Source organism: Corapipo altera, unplaced genomic scaffold (genome assembly GCF_003945725.1).
Source record: "Corapipo altera isolate COAL_440 unplaced genomic scaffold, ASM394572v1 56, whole genome shotgun sequence".
In the NCBI taxonomy this organism is placed as follows: domain Eukaryota; kingdom Metazoa; phylum Chordata; class Aves; order Passeriformes; family Pipridae; genus Corapipo; species Corapipo altera.
Genome location: NW_020884896.1, coordinates 7,097,753 through 7,117,094, shown reverse-complemented (window position 1 = coordinate 7,117,094; position 19,342 = coordinate 7,097,753). Strand labels below are relative to the sequence as shown.

General features: G+C 38.7%; 1 protein-coding gene across 6 annotated transcripts in view; it reads left to right on the top strand.

Annotated features, from left to right (window-relative positions):
* STN1 (STN1, CST complex subunit) overlaps positions 1–19,342 on the top strand; it is a 43,654-nt gene that overhangs the window by 12,511 nt on the left and 11,801 nt on the right. For 5 of the 6 annotated variants that reach the window (XM_027648270.1, XM_027648271.1, XM_027648273.1 and 2 more), the window contains exons 2-7: positions 4,134–4,273; positions 8,896–8,991; positions 13,413–13,484; positions 15,234–15,395; positions 16,646–16,757; positions 17,511–17,673. In XM_027648270.1, coding sequence (XP_027504071.1) covers positions 4,141–4,273; positions 8,896–8,991; positions 13,413–13,484; positions 15,234–15,395; positions 16,646–16,757; positions 17,511–17,673 — 738 coding nt within the window. In that variant the 5' untranslated portion in view covers positions 4,134–4,140. Of the gene's footprint in view, positions 1–3,552; positions 3,572–4,133; positions 4,274–8,895; positions 8,992–13,412; positions 13,485–15,233; positions 15,396–16,645; positions 16,758–17,510; positions 17,674–19,342 lie in introns of those variants that run through there. The other variant, XM_027648275.1, reaches the window with a different exon arrangement.

Here is a 19,342-nt window from a genome sequence, read left to right as displayed (position 1 = left end):
TTCATAGTTAACTTGAGAAAAAATCTCTGCAGCAGTCTGCCAGCAGTTGCAGAGAAGTTGCAGACAACTGCTGGCAAGACACCTTTTCTTGGCTCCAAATGATTAAACTAGGGCAATTTTCTCCCAGAGCTTTAGTTGGTAGTCAAATTTGGAGACAAAAAAATACAAGAAACATTAAAACAGATACTCCTCTTTGAGGTTTCCATTTCACTGAGATTGGAAGAATACCATTTACCTTCTTTGAAAAAAGTATGTGGTGGACAGAGTATGAGCAAAGAAATTTATTGGCCAGGGCTGATTCTGTTGAATAACTCACTCACTTGGGTGTTAATTAGGAAGCTATTCTGACAAGGCTACCAGGTAGGCTGCTTGGAACAGAAGAAAGCAAATGGGTTTGGTTTTGGGTGGTGGCATTGTTGGGAAGGGTGCCAATTTTCCTTGGTTTCCCTTCTTTCCTTTTTAGGATAATACCTTGCTGAGCTCACAAGATAACTCTGAGGATTATGGAATTGGTTTGCTTCTCAGTACAGTCAGGAAGGCTAACACTGAAAGCAGTAGGTGAAAGAGACAGCCTTATTTTAATAGGTTAGAATAATCTCAAATTGAGGTTTATTGCTTATTCGTATTTAGATATCTACTATGTGAACTTTAGATTTTTGCCCTTGAAACAGAGTTATTTTCCCAAGAAGAACTTAATTCTATTTTCGGTTTTGATTATGGCTTTATATCCTCTCTTTGTAGTTAAAAATAGAATACAGATATCTTCTGTCTAATAAACCTGTGGACCAGATGCTTCTCTTGCCCTTTTTTTCCTATAGCAGGATTGAATTCCTTACACTACAGCAACCCTGAAATCATTACACTGCATTTAAAACAAAATGCAGAAAAGGATGACCTTTTGCTAGGACTCTGTTTTTATTGCTAAGCATGATCACCATCTTACAGCAAAAGCCAGTTTGATCCTTAAACACTTGTACTTACAGTATCTGTTCAGAATTGTCTATTGTTTACTGTCTGTGCTCTCACTGATTATAATGCTGTGCATCTCCACAATGCAGGCTATTTGCCCTTTGGATCTTCATTGAACAGGCAGCTCTTATCTTCCTTGCTGATAGCATATCACCAATGGTACCAGTTAAGAGCTGAAAATGCTTCCAGCATAATGGAAAGTTCTGCTTTTGCCAGGATGACTCATTAATTAACCCCTGGCGCATTCTGCCTGGGATGGAGAGGCTTCCTGTGCCAACTTAAGAAAAAGTTACGGGGAGATACTGTTATGTAGCAAAGGATAAACTGATTGGAAGAATTCTGTCTGCCTTGGAGGAATTATGTTTTCTAATACTCTCCATCTGCCTGAAACAAGCTTGGACTCACTGAACAATAGATACTGGAGATGGTTAATATCTTCCTTTGCTATAGGAGCAAACAGACAACTGCCAAGAAGAATAGACTGGTAATAGGAGAGTGTGGAGGCAAGCAGTACATCCAGGAGGCAGTAAATAGCTTTTCCTTCCAACTGACCACAAGCTTTGGCTTTAAATAGGTCACTGTGCAAATGTAGCTACCAAGTGGCTGCTTGGGAGAGAAGAAAGAATAGTCTTGGGTTTGGGTTGGGAGGGCTGTTGGGGCCATGAAAAGGCCAGAGGAGACTGCCCTGCAAAGCACACTTCATGTGCCTGTCAGACATTGCTGAAGGTGAGTGGGTGGCTGGAATAAGGTCTCACTGTCCCAGCCTGGTGTGGATGGAATGTCTGTAACTTAGGACTTCACCAGATTTGTCCTGTGGACTTCAAGGAATCTTGTGTTGCCTTCATAGTGCTGGGGGCATGATTTACTTTTTGTCAAGGAATCTTTTCCAGATCTGTAAGATAAAACTTTGTGTGTCTGTGGCAGACTTGAACTAAGCAGAATGGTCTGTACATGAAGACAGATGTGATGGGTGTAAATGTCTCCTGTGAAGAGCTGTAACCTGGCCTAGGAGTGAGAAGCAATCTCCACAACTTGAGATTTAACTCTCAGTAGTTTCTGAGATAGAAAGAGCTTTTGCTCCAGAAATCCTTCTGCCTTCAGAAAAGGGAAGCTATAAAAAAAAGTTATGGAGATGCTCCATTTAAGCTAAAAGCATTTTTTGAACTTGATCTGTTAACATTTGGGCATTTCAGGCTTGACAACTGTTTACTGAAATACCAAAACGCAGATATTTTTAATATCCAGTGGAGTTGCTTCATTGCTTTCCCCTCAGACACACACATGTGCAGGTGTGACTTCTGCTTTTTGCCCCAGTGAGTTGCTGCCTACCCAAAATAGAAAAGGTTAGACAGACTTGTTACCTGATTGTCTCTCTTTGGCATGTTAACTCAGTCTGATGTCTGTCTAGGAGAAAAAATGAGTGCTGAGCTGTGACAGGCTTTGCAACCATGCAGAGTAAACTGGGGGGCATGGTGCAGAAAGGAATATTGCTTTGTACTAGAGACAGCAAACAAAAAGAGAGAGATGAGGAGACTAATTTTGTTAAGACAATGATCATGCTAAGAAGAATACAGGTTGAAACCATTTGTTTGCTTGGGAAACTTTATGGTCTAAATTTGACATAGTCTGTAGCAAGTAACCAAAGAACTGCCATATGGAAGAATAGCAGCTTGTGTTAAGATCATACACTTAACAGCTTAGTTTATAAATTTCTGTTGAGCAGTGTCTGCAATTCAGCAGCAGAAAAAAGATGCTTTGTGGAGAGACTTGAGTAAAAAAAGGATGGTGAGTTGTTTCTGAGTGTTCCTTGCAGGTGCAAAACGGAAAGGTTGGGAAGAGCTGTTTGTAGTGGGGATAGAGATATAGATCCACGTGTAAATAAAACTGCTTAGTTTGTTCCTCAGTGGTGAAGTGACTGGTGGAACTGACTAAATCAATTATTTTCAACATCTCATAAATTTAATGACCAGTCTAAGGAGGGTCAAAATAACACTAACCTTTTGTTATTTAAATAAAATAAAAGTTGGAAAGGAATCTAATTGTCATCTGCAGTTCTTTACATGCTATAGAGTAGATGTCAGCAACACTCTGCCATGTGCTACGCTGGGGGTTTTTTTCCCTCAAATTGAAGTTTAAGCATTAAAAGAGAAATTATGCAGAATCAAGCTCTTCAGTTTCTCAAAGAAGCAAGATGCTACTGTGATATTCATGGCATGTTGCCTCTACATCAGTAGCCAGATGTGTCTCCTGCAGACTGCACAGATCACTGGCCACCTATAATTGGGAGCTGCTCCCTCTCAGGAGAATATAGCTGCCAAATCTCATCCCTGTTACACACTATTCAAAATGAGTCCACTTGTAAACTTTGCCCAAGAGCTGAAAGGGTCTGACACCCATTCAAGAGTGACCTGGAGAGCTTTAGTGGAACAATTTAGCTATCCATACAGGAGGAGCTAATAGAAAGTATTTTCAGCTTCCCAGTCTTCGTGAGGACCCTTTCTGAATTAATTGCTGGGCTTTTGACATCAGCACAATGATAAGCAGAGAGTTGGATCTGGTAATGGCAGAAGATAGCAGCCATTAAACAGAAAAATCTGAAGAGGTAAAAGGGGAAAATAACAATTTCAAAGTTAATGGAGACTATGTGTCCAAAATAAAAAAGGATCGCCCGCTTTTGTTTTATATAAGGTCATCCTCCCCCACCTCCACAATAAAGCACAGGATGAACAATGAGAAGAATATGTTATGGGAGGAAAAGAGAATGATGGGGGGAATAATAATCACATGTAGAGGAAGTAACCCATTAGTATCCCACAATCCTGCTCTTTTAAATAAGTGTTGTCTTTGGTTCTTCTCTGTCTGTGGATTCATAGGGGAAAAATCCCTGAAATTCTGTTTCATTTGAAGGAACTGGGGAAAATGTTGTTGGTGTTGATTCTCAGTATTTCAAACAAATCATGAGTATTGATAGTTTGAATACTTCATGTGGTGACACATGAAATATTGATAAATAAATATCATGTATTAGATAAACTCCTGTGTCTCATCATCAGCTCTGATGTGCTATTGTGTGTAAATTCATGAGCTGTTTTTTATTTAGTTGGAAGATATGTGAACAGCTCTTTACCTGTGGAAAACAATTACAAGTCCTTCTGTGTTCACAGGTTTTGAATGCATTCTGAGTCCAAGAAGTATGAGGAAGAGACACCTTCTCTACACTGGGGGATGGATCCTGTATTTTCTGCATTTGCAAGACTCTATATTAAAGATATAAAAGAAATGAGAGAATCTAAACAGGTCCCAGGTATGTATTTATACGTGCTGGTTACGATGCACACAGTATTATAATTGATTTATGCTGTGCTTTTTATCAAAGGATTGCAGAATGCTTCATGAACATCAGTAGTTTTCCATACCCTTAAGCTAAGTGACGTTGGTATCCTTTAACAGTTCTAAGAACAACAGGTTGTATGTGAAATATATGTGAAAAATAAAATGTTTTCATTACAATGGCTTTTCTTTCTCATATGTGGATCAAGAATCTCTTGTACACTAAGGTAATGTTGTGTTTCCTTTATGTGGTAGTGCTTGTTATATTCTGGTAAAGTTAATTTTAAAAAATTCTGGTCCTTTCTGGCTGTATGTGTTATATCTTTCCACCATCTCTACAACATTTGAGAAGGATTTTATGGCTCTTTGTTGCAAAATTTTGACAATTGATGACATTGCTCTGCGTGTGGATGTTGTGCTTTCCTGTGGATATTAACGTATTATAAAACAGAAACAGTTTTTGAGGTTTTGTTTGCTTAATTTCTAGATATGATTGATACATGACATTCTTCATACATTTGAACAGCCGTATTGTAAATTCTGACCTCTGTGCTGGATCTTGTACCACACCATTTATTTCTGAGCCATTGTTGGCAGTTGTCTGCTTTGCAGTCTGTTTCCTGCTGGTCTTCAGCCGGTGTCACCCATGTGTGAACATTGTCTGAAGTAACGTGGGTCTGATCTTGAATTTCTGTTTTCACTGCCAAGACTTTAAGTAGACCTCGGTATGTTTTCTACTGTAGAAGGGTTCATTACTCCAAACTGAACCTTGACAAGGTGCAAGATTATCAGGGAGAAACACAAAGACTTAGAATTAATGAGGAAAAGGCAATAAACCCTAAGCAGAGTATGTGTCTTTGGTTTGGTTTTCATGTTTTGTTTGAGTTTTTTCTTTGTATTTTTTCTGTCTGCAGAGACAAGGTACATCTGTTTGTCTCTTTTTGAATATACTCTGCCTTGTAGGGTTTGTTATTCTTCTTCAGTTTTCTTTAACAGCAAGGATAGCAGCACTGCTATTTTTGCAGAAGTGAAGGACTGGTGATTTTTTTTGCTCTTGTCGCAACCATTTTTATGTACATAGGACTTCACAAACTGCAAACCCCAATATCTATCTATCTGTCTATCTATCTATCTATCTATACCTTTGTCAGTCTCATGGTGGGAGACTTTTGTCTTAAATCCCTTGCATGAATTAGACTACAGACTGTCGATGTTTGTCTTACAGTGAGTATTATTTAGAGTCCTTTTTAAACTGTCTTATAACAGTCTTATTGTAGTACTGGTGTAGCAAGTGCATCTGGTAAACACTGTTCTGCTTCAATTAGAGATATTCTGATTGTTTTCAAACAAAATACAAAACATAAATGTCAGCAGAATAGGATTGTGGTTTGGACTTGGACAATTGTACATACACATGTAAGAATGTATTTAGAATAATTAACCTTATAAACACCAATGAACATTTCATGATAGCAAGAACAGTCCTCAAAAGTACAATACTACTCTCTTTTTTTATCTCTAAATTACCTGAATTTCCCTTCTTGCTTCCCTTCCTGTTCTTTTACTTAAGTGAGTTGGCTTCTGCTTCAGAAACTCTTCCAGTTTTGTTTTCTCTTTTTCCCTAAGATGATCCTAAGGAAGTGGTATCTGTTATGTCAAGATACCAGCCTTTACAGTTGGTGCATGTGAGCTTTCTCCACTTCCTGTGCACCTGGAGTTCTGCACATCTAAGCTTGCTTGCAATCCTGTATAATTTTCTAAACCAAACTTTAAAGAATAAGATGTAATTTCATAGAACAAACATCCTGAATTTTTTTTAATTCTGCTGGTGCTGTGTATATACCAAACCAGATACCCTTCAGCATGGCTTATTTATTAGCAACAAATGATAGCACAACAGAAACACTAAAAAAAAATATTTTGGGGAAGGAAGAACGTAGGTGTTTGTTGTCAGTGTTTCCTGCCTTTAATGGGCTTTTGAAGACCAGCTAAAGCTAAGTATATGATTGGCTATAAATCAGTCATTAAGTAATGGTAATTAAGAATGAATGACTGCAAAACAAAGAGTTGCAACTAGGAGGAATGGAAAGAAATACAGACTGAATGTCAGGAAAAACATCCTTAGAATGACATCTGCTAAACCGTGGAGTGGCCTTCCCAGGAAAAAGGTGGGATGCCCTTTACTGGGATTGTTTATATCCTGACTGTACAGATTGCCATGAAATGGTCTTGTATTGGCCCTGAGGAAATGGACTAAATGACCTAATGAGTTTTTTCTTTCCATTTTTAAGCATTAGGATTTGATGCTTCTATGACTAATGCCTTAAAACAACACGGAGGAAAGCAGTAAGCCTGGCCAATTACTCTCCTGCTATAAATGGTGACAAGAAGGCTGGAAAACCTCCCAGATAAAAACAGATATTGTGTTGTCTTAGAGGCCTTGCAATGAGAGTGGGTGTCAAACTCAGTTGTAACACATAATCACATCATGGAAATAAGCTTTTCTCAGAGTTATCATGCACTACTGCATTGTGACAGCTTATCAACAGGAGAGGGAAGCTACAAATAGCATAAAAGGAGGTAATAATAATTAAAGCAATGTCTAACAGCTCAGTGCTCAGTAATGCTGGTAAAGATGTGAACAGCACCTGCTCTAGGGAGCTCTGTATCTATAGGCCCTTGTACCCCTGCTGTGGCTTCCTGTTGTGGTAAGAGCCTAGTGCTGTATGTGTTGTTTACTGGGTTATTAGGAGCCTCAAAGAACATGTTTGTCCGTAGCTTCAAATGTTTAGTGTATTTTTATTGCTACCAATACGGACATAATTTGAACAAATAAGCTGGCAGGAGCAACAATTTATACCTTTAAGTCATCAAGTCCAAGAGCTTTTAATAGGTTAAATATAATTTTGTCTTTCAAATTAATTTGAGTAGTTTCTTGGAGAGTAAGGGTGGAGTTCTATATGAATTTATGGGGTTGGAGAGAACAAGTTTTATTCAGTCTCTGTCATTTGCTAAAACTCAGCTTACTAACTGGGAAATGAACATAATAACATGTTGCTTGTTTGCATAATCAGGAGCTTGGAGTCTCTGCTCTACAGACTTACCCTGAAACCAGCCCAGACCTTTTATTGAGATGTTGTAATGAATGAATAACTATGTACACTGGGAGCATCTCCATTGAGGGTTTCTATAACAGTGTCCTGGTAAATGAGAGAAAAGTGGACAGACCTGCCAAACATTTTCTATGCCAGACCTGACCACTGACTGCATGATTAGTACAGCCAAATCTACAATGAGAGTGATAAATGCATCCTCAAAACAATGCAATGGATTTTCATGTGCAAAACTTGTGTTTATGATCTGCTTGGCTGATCACCTATTATTTCTTCAGAAGCTTTTGGATTTTCTCTCTGTCTTGCATGAAGAAAGTTAATTTCAGGCTCACTTAAGGCTGTTAGCTATGTAGGACAAGTTATTTTTGGATTTTGGTTTTGGGTTGTTTTTTTTTTATACAGGACTTTTTTCTGACTCCCTTGCTGCCTTGCCTCTCTTTCCCTTTGTAAGAATAACACTTGCCACAGTGTATAGAGCCAAATGTTCCCTTTCAAATCCCTCGAGTTATCTAGTTTTCAGAAGACAGTTACTGAACATCCCAGATGGCATACTTTGGTAAAGCAGCAGTATTCAAAAGCTGGAGAAAACACATGCTCTGAAAACTAGCCAGCCCAGGGTATATTTGGAGCTTATTGCCCTATCATTCTCCTGATAGTGCACTGTGAAGCCTCAGTGTATAATGTTTACATTGGTGTTTGTTAACAACATTTGTCATTCTCTTGAAAGGGATTACAGAATGAGGCAACCTCAGTGCTGTCAGAGTCCACTGGGCTCTGATTTCTCACTGTTTCCTGGACACATTTCTATGTGTTATTCAAGTTATCTTTATAGATGCACAAAAATAGCTTTGAAGGGATGTTTTTAGAACGTGTTTTTTTCAGAAACTGAAGTTCAGGATGTAGTCCACAATGACTGCAATAGTGTACTCCTCAGTCTGAGAGGGTTGTTACTCTCACCCTGCCCCCATGGCTCCTGTTCTTCTAGAAATGAAAGACAGAATTATGTTAGTTTTCCTTTCAGAGGCTCTGCCTTAATCAGAAACAGCTGCATTGTGAGAAGCTCAAACTGCTTCCTTTGTGTTCTATTATTTATTCTGAAGCCCGATGAAGATATAAAAAAAATTCAAAACCAACAAACAACAAAGCAAAACAAAACAAAAACCCAAATGAAACAACAAAACAAGAAATTAAAAAACCCCTAATGCCTGCAGCTGTTTTTCAGATCCAAATGTGCAAGAAAACGAGGTTAATGAAGTTTTGACACTCTATAAAAGCAAGCTTTTGGTATCCCAAGTGGAGCTGATACTTTTTCCTTTTAGCCTTCCTAGTCTTCAGTGTCCAGGGAATTTTTCCTGTGTAGGCATTGTATAATTTCAGATATATTAAATATGTAAGAAATTATGTTTTTTACTGATAAATGTGACTGTGTAGGATAGGATGTTGAAAGAAATAGTTACACTAATCAAGCATGTTCTATATCTAGGTATATTCTTTTATAATGGACATCCAGTAAGACAAGTGGATGTTGTCGGGATAGTGGTTCAAACCAAGGAGAGAGATGCCTTTTATAATTATGGAGGTAAGGAAAGTTTCTTTCTTTCTTCTTGCAGTTATCAGCCTTCTAATCTTAGTTACTGTTGGAACTGAAAGGCTTCCTTATTTGATCATTGTCTGTTCTTGAAACAACTGTGCTCTTATCCTAATACAATGTATATCTGCAGCTCGGATTACTTGGCAAATTTAGGGAAGCTACTGTTTATCTTCACTTCAAAAGTGGAGAATCAAATAGTTACAACAGAGTACCTGATTCTTTTGTGGTCATATAGCAAATCTTAATTTTGATTGTTGCTTTGTCACTGGACTCCACCACCTTTCTCTCATATATATGGAGTTCCTTTGGTCAGGTACAAACAGATTTAACAGTGCCTGCAAATGGGAAACTGCTTCTTCCTCTTTTGAACCTTAGAAATCCCTTCTGACTTCTTGTATGTTTTGTCGTATCTTGGAGGCAGCTTTTAATAGCTTTTTAATAGCAGTCAGGAGCTTGTTTATGTTTAGATGCACAAGAGTCTTAGCAAATCTAACTCAAGCATCATAGTACCAGTCCTTGCCAACACCAGCTGGGAGTTGTCTCCTCCCTATTGCTTTTCCCAGTATTCAGACAGTTTTATTAACATGGAAACATCTGATTGTCATTTTGTTCAGCTGTGTTTTTTATCTGAAAAAAAAAGCAGAGTGGAATAGTGGTGATGTGGCAAGTTTCAAAAGATGGGGGGAGGTGACCTCTCAGTAGGAAGGGGGAGGCAAATGCACAGATCCTGTTGAAGCCCTTGTGCCCAATGTCTTCCTCTGCTGTGGGTTTCCACCTGACAGAGGTAAGTCATGGAGTGCCTCTTCTTCCAAATTCCCTTGCTTATAAAATTGAGTCAGCAGCACAGAAGTATTGTGAAGATACAGGTGACAACCAGGCCCCAGGTTCCACAACACCTGCAGTTGCATCATACTGCTGCAGAGTAGCATTGGCTGCTAGTGCATCCAACATACCCTGCACAGGATGCAGCTGCTCAGAGTTGACACTGTGCTCTCCTTGCAAGTGTCTTAGCGTGAATATTTTCTAGATTTTGGTTTTTTAAGTCTAATTTCTGAATGTTTGTTATTATCTCGCCATTATGCTAAATAATAAGTTGTCAGTAAATATTTTGATGAACGAGATTCTCTGGCACTTGAAATGGCACAGGGTAAAAAATGCCTAGGTTAAGAGGTGGAGATGTAATTGATGATGCAATGAAGCGTTGAAACGTAAACTGAACTTCAGCTATTGTTCTTTTATTGCACTAGTATGCAAATAAGTTATCACTTCATGAGAAGACAGAATCAAAATGACCAAGGCAAAACAATTCTATGGACAAAAGTTTTCAGTGCTATCCTCAGCATCTGTTTAACAAGTAATCCTGTTGAAAATGTTTGACTGGGGCAGAAAACAGAGGAATGGAAATAAAAAGAAACTGTAGAGTACTGGAATTGAGGCCTTAGTGTTAGATCAGCCAACCTTTAAGTGCAGCTCTCAGTGAGCCTGCTTCCTGCTGTCCTGTCTCATCCAACTCCACACTTTGTTCTGGCAGTTCCTGGTTTGAGCTTTCAGGCTACCTGCCAGGTGCCCTTCCCCAGCCTGCCCTCCCTTTCAGTCAAGCCGACTCCAACAGTGTAAAATTTTAACTTCTTAGACAGTTTCCTGCTTATAACTTCTTGTGTTTCTCAGTTCAAGACTCCGGTTTGTGAGTCATGGATCAGGCGTTGCATCAGTTGGAATGCCACACGCTGCTCAAGGCTTGCTCACTTTCCATCTGCTTAAAAGTGACTTACAAAGCAATTCTCCCTTTGTACTTTCTCTCTGATAGGGAACTGAAATGTCTTTGTGTCACTGCCACTATGCCCCCCCCCCCATTTCCTGTCTGTCTGATTCAAAATACACACCGCTCACTTTAAAGAATCTTAGGTCCTCTCTGCTGAAAACCAGAACTGGTGATAAAATAATAATTGTAAAAGGGAGTGAACTGACTTTATCCTGTCTGACACAGCATGCAATTTTTATTTTTTTAACATTAATTTTGACATTTTGGGTTGATTGTTTATTGCTATTATTATGATCAGCTAGGAGGAGGATATCCAATTAAAATGTAGCTTTGACCAAGCTCATATTTTAGCTAATGCACCTTTCTGACCTCTTTTTCTCCCCCCTTCCTTTTTAACAAAACCAGTCATCACATGTGGTTTTCCTTATGCTCCAGAACCGAATTGAAAGGATGAAAGGCGCTTGCCTTAAAAACAAAAGAAAAAAAATCTTACCAGGATCTCAGTAGGTTCTGGCAGGCCTCACAAGAACTGTACCCTTTTTGTCATAAAGTAATAAAAATGAATGCAATTATCTTGTTTAAAGTAGCTTTGACAGTGCTACCCCTCAAATAGTTAAGTAAGAGTCAAAAAAACCAAATCCAAACGAACAAGAAACAGGGGAGAAGAAAAAAAAAGGCAAACTCACAAAAAACCAAATAAACAAAACTTTAAACCCAAAGAGATGAGGAAGGGCGGCACAGGGAGCACAGGAAGTTTTCAAAAGCTTGTAGACCCTTTGAGTGCATTTAAAATAGATTAACATTCTCCTGTCTAATTAGAATACAATTGCAAGAGTTGTCATTCGTCTGTGCTTCAGGAGTTACTTGTCTTTTTGCTCAAACTTTTATCTATGAACTGGCAGACTTTGTTTCAGCACCTTGCTCTGCTACCAGATTCTCTGTATGGTCACGTACTGGTCAATCTCTCCAGGACTCAGTTTCAGCTGTTACGTTGAGGAGGAGGAGTGTGGTCTCCTAATCCTTCAGTCTTGTTTGGTTGGTTTCCAAGCCCTTCTTAGGAAGTATGTTTCATTTGCTGCAACAGCCAGGCAAGAGCTGGAACATCTAGAAGCTTCAGGAATGTAATAGTGAAATGTCATCTGCCCTGTTTCTCATTGCTGGCTTGCGTGGATGGCTTTGGCATGGTTTATGTAGGTTTTGACTGCTAAAATAGTTGCTGTCTGTCTATACCAAGAGAGGAAATCCTACCAGTTAGATCGTTATCTGTGCTCTGGTTAAAGTTAAAGCTGCTGAAATAGTTGCAGACACAGGAGCTCAAAAGAGGGATAGAAAAGATGAACATACTTTTGTGATGGAGTTTGGAATTGCCTGCATCTTATAAATGTTGTATGTTTGTTAGTAGTAATGTGCAGCTAAACTACTGGGAAACAGGAAGGCAAGACAATGATTTGAAATTAGACCCCCTAAATAGGGAGGTTGTTTCAAAACACATGAGACAATGCAAAGGCATTTTGCTTTGATGCTATGGTTTCTGAAGGAAGTGACTGCAGGTACCAATCAGCACCTTCTTGGTAAACACTGTTGTTACTTTTTTAATCATGGATCTGGTTTAAGGAGCAGAAGAAAATTGCAGGTTTCCTTTTGTGAAGAGTGGAATCTGAGTATTGGAGATGGTTACACTGAAGAAGCAATGTGCTTGGAACGTTGGCTGGATGATGCTTGACAGACATTTAGTGCCTTTCTATATAGAGAGTGTTTGGTGAACAGGCCATCTATATACAATCTCTCGATCTGTAGAACAACTGATTCTTCTGATAGGTTTTAGTTTCCTTTGGGTTTTGTCTTTTTCTGCTGTCATTGACAATGCAGTGCCTGGGGCAGAAATTATAAAACTTATTTTGATTGACCACTGGCAAAACAGGAAAAACTAGACAGCTCCCATGCTCGGGAGAAGGTGCTGAGCTTTTTCTGCAGCGGAAGTGGCATGCATGCCACCATTACCTATAGTTTAAGTTGGGAATTCCTGGCCTAGAGCAGAACCATGAACATGTGCTGTCCTTCCTGGTTAGAGGAGCTGCCTTTCTGCTCCTCAGACATCTTCTTGTACAGGAAAGGCCAGCAGACTTCGAACACAACATTAGCACGGAAACCAATGCAGCAGCACTCCTAGTTTATTCACACGGTTGTATCCCCCAATGTTAGAATGCTGTTTTCTCACTGTGACAGAGATGCTTCTGTGGTTTAATCCTGGTTTCCTGTTTTAATTTGTCTGACTTTGGCTTTCAACACTGGTTCTTCTTCTGACCTTGTCAATGAAATTAAAACCCTTTAGTATTCAATATATGTATTGAAGCCTCATCATTTAAATTAGTGCTTGATCTTTTTGTGAAAATATACCTGTTCCTTTGGTGACCATGCACATAAACACATCTGGTGCTGAGCTACTTCCATGATTGAAATTACTGTGGAAATTATTTCAGAGGTATAAGTGGGGTTGGACACCCACTTTCCCTTTCAAACTGGTTGGACTGAGATTTCCTTGGCAGTTATCTCCCTACATATCTATGTATCTTCACTTCCCGGAACATGTCTACCTGCTTTCCTACTCTGTAATTCTTGATTTATTTTTTTTAATTCTTTTTTGCAGTGGATGATAGTACTGGAGTTATAAATTGTATCTGCTGGAAAAATCCCATGGTAGGAGAAACACCTTTATCAGGTAATTTATCAAGTAAATAATTCCTCTTTTGACGGTGCCTTTTTTCCTAGGTCTGTCTTACATGATTTCCTAAGTGATCAAACTTGCAGAAGAGCAAATTCAACTATGCAATTTTTTTTTATTTATTTTAAACCATCACATCCTACAACCTGGGCCATTTTAGGAATTTTGTGTTAGTTTTTGTGTTGCATTCAATGGCCAATAAAACCATTACATTATGTCCTGCCCTGCCTTTTCCTTATCTGAGTAATATGATATTTAAATTCTATGCTGTGACATTGTTCAGAGAGTTCTCTTCTTAGAGTTCTTTTTGTGACTTCATCTCGTGAGAAACTAGGCTGGAAACATTCCGCAACTTCTGTTTCCAAAGTCAATCCATTGACCTTCACTTGTGATACAGTGGTTTCAGGATTAATCCTCCCTTTGTATTCATATTCTCCTGCTCACACATACACTGTCAGCAATGAACTTGAAAGTAGCTTAAAACACAGTGGGAGGATGCCAGCAGTCTTTTACAATTTGGGAAAGTCCTAAATGTGCAGTAATTGTGCATTTGAAATGAATCTATTATTGCACTCACTAACAGAACAACTCAATAGTTTCTGACTTTTTTTTTGCTTTTTCTCCCACTGTTTCTTATTGATCAAAGTATGAAATGCTTTCTACTTTGGATCTTTTTGGGAGCCCATGTAGTAGATTGACAAACCTAATATGGAGCTTATCATATCCTACTGAAATAAATGTTACTAGTGTCATCTGCAGTGTTAGAGATACATATGCATAGAATGGAGAAAGGAAAACTTGATGTAAAAGTTAAAAACTCTGTTGTCTGTGGAACAAACACATAATTCATACACGGATGATTCCTACTTATATTTAACAATGATATGACAAGTGATACAAACAATCCCAACTGGAATCTAGAAGACAGCTCTCACTTTAGAGCAATTATGTTCTGGCACAGCTCTCCAAAAAAAAATTAAAAAAATAGGGGAGACACAATCAAATCATTTTTTTATGAGGAACTTAAATTTATTAGAAGGAATTGCATGAAATACTACCTGAAATAGAATGAGAGCCCAGAATGCTTGTTTCAGCTTTGTGTTCTTATTTTACACAAGTACATCAGTAGTGTTTGGATGGACACTATGTTAATAATGGAAGCTTAATTCATTTGTACCTGCTAAAAAAAGTTCCTAGGTGGCACAGGAAGCTTTCTTCCAGCTTTTTGTAATTGTGATCAGAGATACTTGGATCATTCATCAGGTTTTAAGTTATGAAGGATTTACTGTCCTGCAAAGATGAGTTATGTAAATATGAAGTTCTGTCAAGTTGCTACACGGCAGTGTAGACATTGAATTGCATCACATGAATGGTTTGGCCCCACCTCAGATGACTCATTTGTCTTTTATAAAAGATTTAGCAGACCTTTCTTTTCCCCTCTCATCCTCTTAGCATGACAAAATCAAAAAATGACAAAACCCATTAATTATTCAATTTTGCAACCCAACTATGACATTTTCAGGGGTAAATCCAAATCTCCTCCCTTCTATACTTTCCCCAGGTGAACTATTTAAATAAATATAATACTGTAAACTAACTTTGTCACCAAAAAGTTTTGCTACCCAGGACACATGGTGCCTGGGACCTTATCCTTTTTTTAGTAATATGGGTCTCGTGATACATAGGTGGATGAATGCAACAGGACAGTCCTCTTGACTTTAATGCCCTTTCCCTCACTGCTTGCAGGTCATCCAAGCACACCCAGCAGTCTTATTGTGTTTGAACAGATGAAGAAACTCCAAGAAACAGTGAGCCAGAAAACCAAGCTGGAGATCGGGGATGTTGTCAGGGTCAGAGGTCACATCCGAACCTACAGGCAACAAAGAGAAATTCAGGCTTCAAGTTTCTGTGAGTGTTATGAACCAGGGACGTATTTAACTCAGTTGTCTGAATCTGTGAAACTGTCTAAGCTGTATGTAATTAACTGGATATTTTCCACTTTATTTTCTGGCATCTGATTTTTCTAAAGAGATTTTCATCTGTGTATCTTTATTTCAATTTTAGCAGTGTAAGGTTAGAAGACACACTACTTAATGTGTGGGATTAGGTTGCCTGTAAATAAGGCATTCCTGGAAAAACTATAAAAGATGATTAACATGCTTACAGGAATGCTGTGCAGATACCGTGGTTGGATATCTGTGAGAGTGACTTGCTCTGTGTTGAAGCAGACCAACCAAGCCCATGGGAAAGGGGCTGGTGACCTCTCATGTCCCACTTCATCCAGGGAGTTATGCTTTGGGGAAGTGTCTGCTGTTTGTTGCACCCTGTACAATCCATTCCAAGGGCAGGCAGCAGCACATGGGCAGTGTTCCACTGAAGCCTGGGTTCTCCTGAACTCCCTGGCTCTGCAGGATGACTCAGTCACCTTCAGTCACCCAGGCACAGATCTGCATGCAGGTGCTGCCTCTGTATCTGACAGCTCTTTGGGCAGCAGGGCTCTGCAGTCCACTGTTTACACCCTGGGAGCTTCCAGTTACATAATTTCTTCTCTGTTCTGCATCTGTGCTGTTGTGTAAGAGTTGGTTTTCCCCAGTGAAATCTTTCAGAGGTAATATTAGAATTATTTCTTTGGTGGGGAGAACCCTGTCTTTTAAAAACCATTGTAATTCAGATAAAAAGTCTAGATTTTTCAGCTCTAGCTAAAATTTGCGAGGGAATTCAATCCTCTTTTCCAGACAGAAGATTTATGAATATATACAACCCATTCAGGCGCTGGTAATAACACCAAAGAGAGCCATGCAATCAAATAGTCTCTAAATTGCTCTCACTTTGGCCCAAATAAAGCTCTTTGCTATGTGTTAACTTCATTTAATGGATGAAGGCTGTTGAAAGGTAAAATGGAGATCATAAATTCTGGTTAAATAAGTTGTCAGACAAAAGCATAATCTGCAATGCACCACAACAGACCATTTACCTCCTAGTAAACTGTAAAAGAAGGAGTAGCCTTTGTGGGTTTGTTTCTGTAAAAACAATGGTGAACAACATTTGCCAGTTTAATACTGGCTGTGAAGCTCTGTTGTGCTGCCTCAGGTTTGCTTGCTTAAAAAAATTGATATAGCACTTCTGGCTAAGTCTGTGTGTTCTTTTTGCTCCTCCAGATAAGGTGGATGATCCTTTGTATGATGTTCAGATTTCAAGAATGCTGGAGCTCCCCTGTCTCTATAGAGAAGTTTATGATAAACCTTTCCAAGGCCCTGAGGAAGGACAGAGGTAAATGCAGTATCCGGGCTGGTCTTGGGGTAAAGTGTGGGATTTTATGATTTTTTTTTTTTTGTTATTGTAATAACTGTAGAGAAAGATAGAACAGGGCCCAACTCTGATTTAGACTCTGCATAAACATACAGTAGCAGCCTGCTTTTCTCCCAAATGATTGATGATCCATACAGATGAGACACCTGTCCAGGTATCTGAGAAATGAAATGTGATCAGCCAAAGTGAACATTAGGAAGGTAGTAAAATACTGTGTATAGACCTCTTGCATCTAGTGAGCTAAAATAGGATTTTGAGCAAAATTTGGGGCTGAGGTCAGCAGAGAGGATGGAGAAGTGTCCCTTCCTGATTTTGTTTTATGTGTAAGGATAAGGAGCTATTCCATTGAAATGCTCTGCTGCCCTTGTCATCATCAAATCACAAATACATGGCCTCAATAAACTGAATCAAACATCCATTTCTGTATTCAGTTTAAGAGTAGCTGAATGCTTGTTGGGAGGTCTGATGCATGTAGTGTGGTTTCAGAGACTGCAGATCTTAAAATCACAAAACTGTTACAGCAAATGATTGAAGAGGAACAATTGAATGTTTATGCATATAAAAATATTTTGATTTAATTAAGAATTTAAAATAAAATTCTCTAAGAATAATAAAATACCTTTTCACCTTTGAAATCAGTCTAGGGGGCTGACTCTAGGTAATTGTTCTAAAACCCATTTCTTGCCTTTTGATGTATTCTTTGTATCCTTGTAGTGGCCTGAAGGGTCAGAATTTCTCAATCCATATGCTGCATGAGAAAGTGCAAGGCTTTCTATTAGAAAACAAAATTCAGACCTTTTACCAGCAGGAGCTGGAAACAATTGATACTCTGGTGTCACTGGTGGATGTGCATCTACCCAGTCCCAGCTGTCAGGAGGTGAGTGAATATACCTGTTCAAAGTTTTGGGTGGGGGGAAATAATACCATGTCCTTTTTTTAAGCATAAACAAACAGATAAGAGACTGGTGTCTAGGATTCAAAAACCACAAGTGGTTTAGCTTTATGCATGAATTACTTACAGAGCTTGAGGAAACCTTGTCACTTTAGACATATAAAACCGGGCTGAACAAAGCCATGTGAGGACATTCAGTTATTAGGGATAATCTTGTGTTAGGGCTGAGCAACCTTACAGCCTGCAACAGGCACTACCTAATTTAGATTTGTAAATATTGCCAGTCTCAGAAAAGGAGATCACTTGAAGGTCCTTGACAAACAGATTCTTCAGATCTTGAATTTGATCAGGAGAAGGGAGCACAAGTCTTTGTCTTGTTTCTCATTTGAAACTCAATATATTAATAGAGACGTAGTTTTCAAAAGGGGATTATGATGAGTGGATGAACAGTACTCACTGCTATATGTTTCTCATGTTGGAAATCCTGAGTTGTGAAAGGCCATGATCAAAAGCATCAGAAGATGGGATTAAACAGAAATCAGTTTACAGATGTAACCAAACTGTTAAGAAACTTTCCAATGAGTTAGTATGCTCTTAATCAACTGCAGAATGAGAAATAGAACAAAAACCATTTTGTAAAATGGTTTTATACTGCTCTGTGTTAGTTGGATAAATTACAAACCAGATTCTCAACTGGTGTGGTAGATTTCTGCAAAACTGATGGTTACATCTTTTACCAAGATAGCAGTGGCAGCTGAAACTTAAACTGGAGTGTTGTGACTCACTTGTTTACTTTTCAGTTTTCTGTGGAGAAGTAAATCCCCGGCAGTCATTTTCACTGCCTTGTTTTGATGTGCACTGTAATGTTGAGTGCTATGTTATGTTGATTTCTGATGTTGATTTAATTCTTAAAAAATCAAACAAAGCAACGCGAAAACCAGTCCTTTGGAGATGAGGTCAAATAATAATTAAGACTAGCTCTATTCTTGTTGGACTCATTGAACTTCTGCTGATAGCTGCTTCTTCATAGCTGAGTTGGGGTTTTTTTGTTTAAGGCATTTTTTGTTTGTTTTAAAGCAAATACGGATATTAACACTAGCAGGAGCTATTCTCATTTTTGACAGAAAAGTTTGATACTACAATATCTAACATAGAACAGGGTGCTTCCCAAACTAGCTGGAACAGAACTAAAAGTTCCCAAACACTTTACAGTAAAGGAAGTAGTGGTCATTATGACCAATACTGGAAACTTCCATCTTAGAAGTTTCAGCATTTATAGAAAGATCAAGATAAATAACTTGCAAAGCCATTTAAAGTAGGAACTGGTGCAGAACAGACATGGAAAGGCTCGGGAAAAAAAAACCACAAAAATCCAACAAAATCCAAACCAACCAAAAAAAAAAAGAAAAAAGAAACATGAAAAAACCCAAACCAAGAAAAGTGATATAGCATCAGTGTTGTTAGCAGTCATGAAGAGCTATTGTAATAATTAGTAGTAGTGCCTGACCCTGATGCAAGGGTGTGAATGCACGTCCCAGGAATTTGGGCACACAGATGCTTATTTAGAAATTGCAGTTCTCTCTGTTGCCCTTTGGTATTAATTTCTTGCAAAGAGGCTTATCTGTCTTTGCATAAGAAAGGACCTGCAGTTGTC